The sequence below is a fragment of the Acanthisitta chloris genome, unplaced genomic scaffold (assembly GCF_000695815.1).
Source record: "Acanthisitta chloris isolate BGI_N310 unplaced genomic scaffold, ASM69581v1 scaffold26242, whole genome shotgun sequence".
Taxonomy (NCBI): Eukaryota; Metazoa; Chordata; class Aves; order Passeriformes; family Acanthisittidae; genus Acanthisitta; species Acanthisitta chloris.
In genome coordinates this window covers 19,628-25,457 of record NW_008659166.1, presented here as the reverse complement: position 1 = coordinate 25,457, position 5,830 = coordinate 19,628, and the positions used below count along the sequence as shown (strand labels likewise).

The 5,830-nt window shown below is 38.0% G+C and overlaps 1 protein-coding gene across 1 annotated transcript in view; it reads left to right on the top strand.

Annotated features, from left to right (window-relative positions):
- Positions 1–5,830, top strand: part of ATAD2 (ATPase family, AAA domain containing 2) — a gene marked incomplete at its 3' end in the record, with an annotated part of 28,218 nt that overhangs the window by 2,901 nt on the left and 19,487 nt on the right. The window contains exons 4-11 of the mRNA XM_009069304.1: positions 246–339; positions 1,094–1,142; positions 1,476–1,586; positions 1,992–2,070; positions 3,017–3,109; positions 4,015–4,123; positions 4,341–4,456; positions 5,190–5,364. Of these exons, the coding sequence (XP_009067552.1) occupies positions 246–339; positions 1,094–1,142; positions 1,476–1,586; positions 1,992–2,070; positions 3,017–3,109; positions 4,015–4,123; positions 4,341–4,456; positions 5,190–5,364 (826 nt within the window). The remainder of the gene's footprint in view (positions 1–245; positions 340–1,093; positions 1,143–1,475; positions 1,587–1,991; positions 2,071–3,016; positions 3,110–4,014; positions 4,124–4,340; positions 4,457–5,189; positions 5,365–5,830) is intronic.

The window sequence follows — 5,830 nt, the reverse complement described above, 5'->3', positions numbered from 1 at the left end:
CAGGAGGGGAGAATAAACCTGATAACAGTGTATGTCTACAGATCCTTGAAGTTTTGTTTTTAATTCTCTATAAAAAAGTAATCATTTGACCTAATTTTTAAGTAGTGTTGAAAAAGTCAACTAAGGGTCAAAGATTCTTGCTTTGTGCACACTGTGTCAAAATGTTGTGATGATTATGTGTGCTGGTTTAAATGGTTGGGTCTTTTTTGTGCTTGCCTATGTTTGCTCTTATATGTGTGTCTTAGTACTGCAGAAGCAGTCTTGCAAAAAATGGATGACATGGAGATGTGTAGACGGCGAAGGATGGAGGACCTGGAGGTGTTCCCCGACACAGAAGAAGTAAATACCAATTTAGTTTACAGTTCTTGTATAAGTAGGGTATTTCACACAGGGCAGTTATTTAGCTGTAGTTTTAGTTTGGCAGAAAAAATCTCTATTCAAAGCATAGTGTAGTCTAAAATAATGCTTGGTTTTGCTCTCTAATGTAATTTAATATCTGACTGTTGCAGTCATACCACAGCTGCACTCCAAGGGTGGGGGAAATGTCTTCTTCAGAAGACACAAAATAGCAGTGATATGCTGCAGTGCATGTCCTGTGTCTCACTTTTCGAACTGCCTTATGATGTGCGAATGGACAGTGTTTACAAAGAGCTGTTTCAGGGCTTGGTTTTCACTTCAAATCTTACTAAAGACTGAATTCACTGGTAGCTGTTGTATCTGTGTGTGTTTGTGTGCCAGCCTTGCCTGGCAGCTCAAGTCAGAGGAACTCATGTTAACATGATGTACAGCAATCACATTTCCTCTGCCTTAGTTTTGCCCAATTAAATTAAGTTAGTCCACTGTCCTTTTGAATGGAAGTTGCTTCATAGTCTGCTTTCATGGGCTTTCTTGTTTGGATCTGAATTCCTATTTTAGAGCAGAAATCCTTGTTATTAATGCTGAGTGCCACAATGATGTTCCTTTTCTCTCCTGCTGTACATTAATTAAAACTTGTGTATGTGGAGTGCCTTGATAATGATACTGTATAGGCACCAAATATACCCACAGGTTTTATGCCTATTTGTGACTGATCTTTCTTGTTCCTTTTAATTAGGAAAGCCTCGATACGGAAAGGACTGATGAAGAAATAGCTGATAATCAAGGTAGCATTGCAGGCTGGTTCTGTTTTAAATTTCTTTGACTGTGCTCTAGCCAAAAGCCTTGTCTTAAACAGTTGAGGTGGGATGAACTACTGGGTATTTTTCATCTATTAAAAAAGTCTGTGTTGCTGTTGGCATTGCAAGCCGTAGTCACAGACTCTGGGGCTGTACTGCAGTGAGCGCAGAACAGGTATTTGGAGCAAAAAAACCCCAACTGGTGTTTCTCCAAAACACAAGATAAAAGGCTATGGTGGGAATACATGTTGCATAGTGCATTTTGAATTTAATATCGTTTGCAGCAGTACTTAAATAGTTGAATGTTATGTTGATGTACAGTTGATTCGTCAGAAGAAAGTGAAGAAAAAGAAGATGATGTTGAAGGCACTCGGAAGCGTTACTTCTTTCGGCAGAGGAAAACTGTGGAGCGCTATCAAGCTCCATTGCAAAGTAGGTTACAGGCACAGTTTCTCTGAAGAGCTAATTTCTTGCATGGAAGTGAGTGTTGTAATACACGCTCTCACCTTCTCTTTAAATGTCTTGCCTTACGTGCAAGTGAATTTTATTTAGGGTATGTATCCTCTGTACGTTCTAGTTCTTTGCCACATGGCACTCTTATTTGATGTTTTTCAGTAAAAATATTACCTATGTATCCTTGAAAGAACAGTTGTTAAACAGACTTGGATCTTACTCTTGTGGTTTTCAGTTCTCCTTAAAAATCAGGTGTCTGGTTTTTTTACTTCTATTGTGCGCTGACTGAAAAGTAAAATCCCTGTTCCCCCCTTGAGACGTCCTCTGAACTTAGAGAACTTAAACTCTCTTGTAACATTATTCTCAATTCTTTGCTTTCCACAGAACCAAAGCAACGTAAGATATATTTTTCTTATCGATCTTCACCTGTCAGAGAGAGCGATTCATGCAAACGAACTACCAGGTGTGTGTAATGTATATGACTGAACAATGCTTTCAAGGGGTTTGGGACTGGTGCTGGTGAGGGATTAGTAGTATGATTATTGCTGTGGTAGCCTGGAGGCATAAAGATAACAAATATTGGGGGGAGCTTATCCTTTATACTAGCCACAGATTTTATTTGAAAATGCAGTTTTTGTGGTCACTGATAAGGTGATGATGAGGGCTGTGGCTGAGATTGTGTAACTGAAATTCTGGACTTAAGCCAGAATCTCCCTTGGAAAATCTTAGACTGTTTAATCTTGAAGGAAACAAATTATTATCTGAAAACCAAAGGCAATTTAGTTAGAGAGAGAGCCTGCATGGAAGTTTTAATGGAATTTTATTATTTTTTTATCACTTAAATGCAGATTCTGATTTCTCTTTGGAATCAGTTCGTGTTTGTGTGAAACTATCCTTAAACAAGAAAAATGCTAAATGAAATAATAAATTGCAATAGTAATGACAAATGGGTTTTGGATCCTCTAATAGGTTAGTGTTGAGAGTGCCAGCCCTTGCTAGACAGGACAATTTGTTGAAAAGCTTTGTTGAAAGCAAACAGTTATGGAAGGAAGGGGTGTCAAAGCCAAATTTCTATAAGTAAGTTAAAAAAGTTAATGTTTCACCAAGCAGATGCATAATGCTAAGTGAGACTCAATTTGTGTGTGTGAGAGAGGGAGTGGACAGAAGGAGTAACTTGGTTAAAAAATTTATTTGCACACTAGTTAAACATTTTACCTTCTTAAGAAAAATCTAATTTTGCTGTTATGATGAAAATTGCATCATGTACGTTGAAAGCAGATTCATAAGTAGTACACTCATCTGTAAATTTACAAGATTTCAGAGCAGGCTGTGAGATAGTGTTCACTTAAATGTTGATATTGCTTAGTGTGTATTTTAATTTTTTTCCTTGTTTGTTTGAATGTTTGCAGACGGAGACACACAGTCCCCAGCAGTGATTCCTCTTCCTCATCTGATGACGAAGAGGATTTTGAGAGGCAAAGGAACAACAGAAATTTAAGAAGGTTAATGAAATGGAAGAATAGGGGAGGGAGGAGTCTCCTTAGGAGGACTTTACATCCACCCAACCATGAAGTGTTATCACTTTCATCTTGTACACTTTCTAAATCCTGGCAATCCTAACTGTTGGTACTGACAGCTGTAATGGGACTCTCTACAATTGGATTGTTAGAATTGATTTCAATAAGAATTGGATTTCTAGGCAGGAATGGGTGTAGGAACACTGATGTAACTTTCTGATGTAAAATTCTACTTCTCCTGTGCTTTACAGTAGTTGATTCAGAAAGAAAACCACCATAACAGAGTGTGTTATAAATAGAGGAAATGATGGACATTTCATTACATAACAAATGCTCTAGAAAAACTCTTTAAGTAACAGCCTAATAAGTGAGTTTTGAGCCTGATGCTGTTCAGATGTTGGCACACGCATTCCAAATGCCTCGGGAGGGACCAGCAGTGGTGGGCACCCTTTGTAACATTAATACCCCCTGCAGTAAGCATCCTCTTGAGCTGTAACTTTTGGATATAGAAGCTAAAAGTATTTAAAAGATATCAGTGTGTTTGGGGCAGGGAGTTTCTTCCATCACACAAATCTATGTCAGTCCATGGTCTCCACATAAGGAATAACTTCTTCTAAGCCTATATTCCTGTATGTGCTGTGTGAACTGGCATGGGTATTCTTAAGTGCTAAGGGTTGTTAAAATAGTTAACTCAGTTTAATGTCTGGAGTGACTGTTTCCCTCTATTTACTCATGGCCATTAAATGTAAAAATATTGGAACAAATATTTAACTATTAGTGAAGTTTATGCTCATTTATAAGCTATTTTGCATTCGCTTGTTATCATTAGCACATCGGAAATCTCTTTGCATCAAAAGTTAGAAAGCACCTTTCTCCTTAATTCAAATCAGGTCTCTTCCAGTCAAGTTTCGGAAAGGTGACCTCAAGGGAGTTCACAAGGAGCACATGAAAATCGGAGCAAGTCTGGCTGATGTTGATCCAGTGCGAATAGATTGTTCAGTAAGAATTTTTACTTCGTTGTGTTAGTGAGATATTTTCAGTATTTTATGAAAGCTTTCAGCAATGGGCTCTCTACATCTGCCTTAGCTTATGGCTTTCTTGCAAGTAATTTTAAAATTGGTGTGAATGTTTCCTGACATGTAATTTCTGATGGAACCTTATCAAGGTTGCAGCTTTCTTTGACATATAAAATGTGTTCTGTTGACTTCATCTTTAGGTGCGATTTGATGGTGTGGGTGGTCTGTCTGACCACATTTCGTCTTTAAAAGAGATGATTGTTTTTCCATTGCTTTATCCAGAAGTCTTTGAGAGGTTCAAAATTCAACCTCCAAGGTAATGGATGCTGTTTAAAACTGTAAATTCTAATTCACCTACATTTGCAGGAGATTATTCAGCAGTTATCAATATGTTACCATGCTTCAAAATTTTTTGGCAGTGTTGATGGGGTTTTTTTAGCAGTAGTAAAAAGGAAGTTTTAACAAGTGGATAGAATCCAGCATACATGTAGGTTCAAATAGTGTGTGTTTACACTATTCTTTAGAAGTGTCTTGCCTTTGAAAGGAGGAGTTGGAGTGTTTTTGAGTTCTATGTGCAAGTAGACTTGATGAGATTGTAAGCAGGAAGGAGTTACCTACTGGTAGTCAACTGCAGTTTGATTCAAGGAAGTCCAGTTGTCTGTCCCACCATCTTTTTTTTTCATGAGCTTAAGTATCAGTTTTATAATTGATAGGACTTGCAACTAGAACCTCAGTGTTTGTTGTGCTTGGGCTAAAATAAGGATCTGTCTACTTCTTACACAGTTAAATGAGTTCTGTGTTAGGAAAGGAGATTTAATTGTTAGCTTTATGTATTCTTGGCCAGCAAAACTCAGTCATGGTATATTGAAATAGTATCTTTGCTTTCTATAACTTTAAAAGTATTACAAGCAAGGGAAAGAAAATTTTGTTTAGGAGGGAACAGTTGTGTGGTTTAGAGGTCGTAGTTGTAATTGGTACTTTTCCATTATGGTGGGGTTTTTTTCTTAGATGAATATGTTTTTTTACTTTTCCTTTGTTTTAAATTGCAGAGGCTGTCTATTCTATGGCCCACCAGGGACTGGAAAGACACTGGTTGCTCGTGCACTTGCTAATGAATGTAGCCAAGGTGACAGGAGAGTAGCCTTTTTTATGAGAAAAGGTGCTGACTGCCTGAGCAAATGGGTCGGGGAATCTGAACGACAGCTTCGTTTGTTATTTGATCAGGTAAGATGAAACATGCCTTGTGTTCTGTCCGAGCTGTAACTCATTTTCTGTGGTCAAGAACTCACTCTTTTTTTAATATTTTGTCTTCGCCTTCCACTGAAATGGGATGGTCAGTGTTTCCTTTTTCAGTAGGGTTTTTAGGAGCTTGAAGTCTTGAGATGTATTGGGAAAGGTTAGTAAAGCAATCAAGAAAACATTGCAAAGCAGCACACACCCTCACTGTTCTGTCCGAGCTGTAACTCATTTTCTGTGGTCAAGAACTCACTCTTTTTTTAATATTTTGTCTTCGCCTTCCACTGAAATGGGATGGTCAGTGTTTCCTTTTTCAGTAGGGTTTTTAGGAGCTTGAAGTCTTGAGATGTATTGGGAAAGGTTAGTAAAGCAATCAAGAAAACATTGCAAAGCAGCACACACCCTCACTTCTTGCCTCACTAAAAAAACCCACAAACAGCCCTAGGTTTCAGGA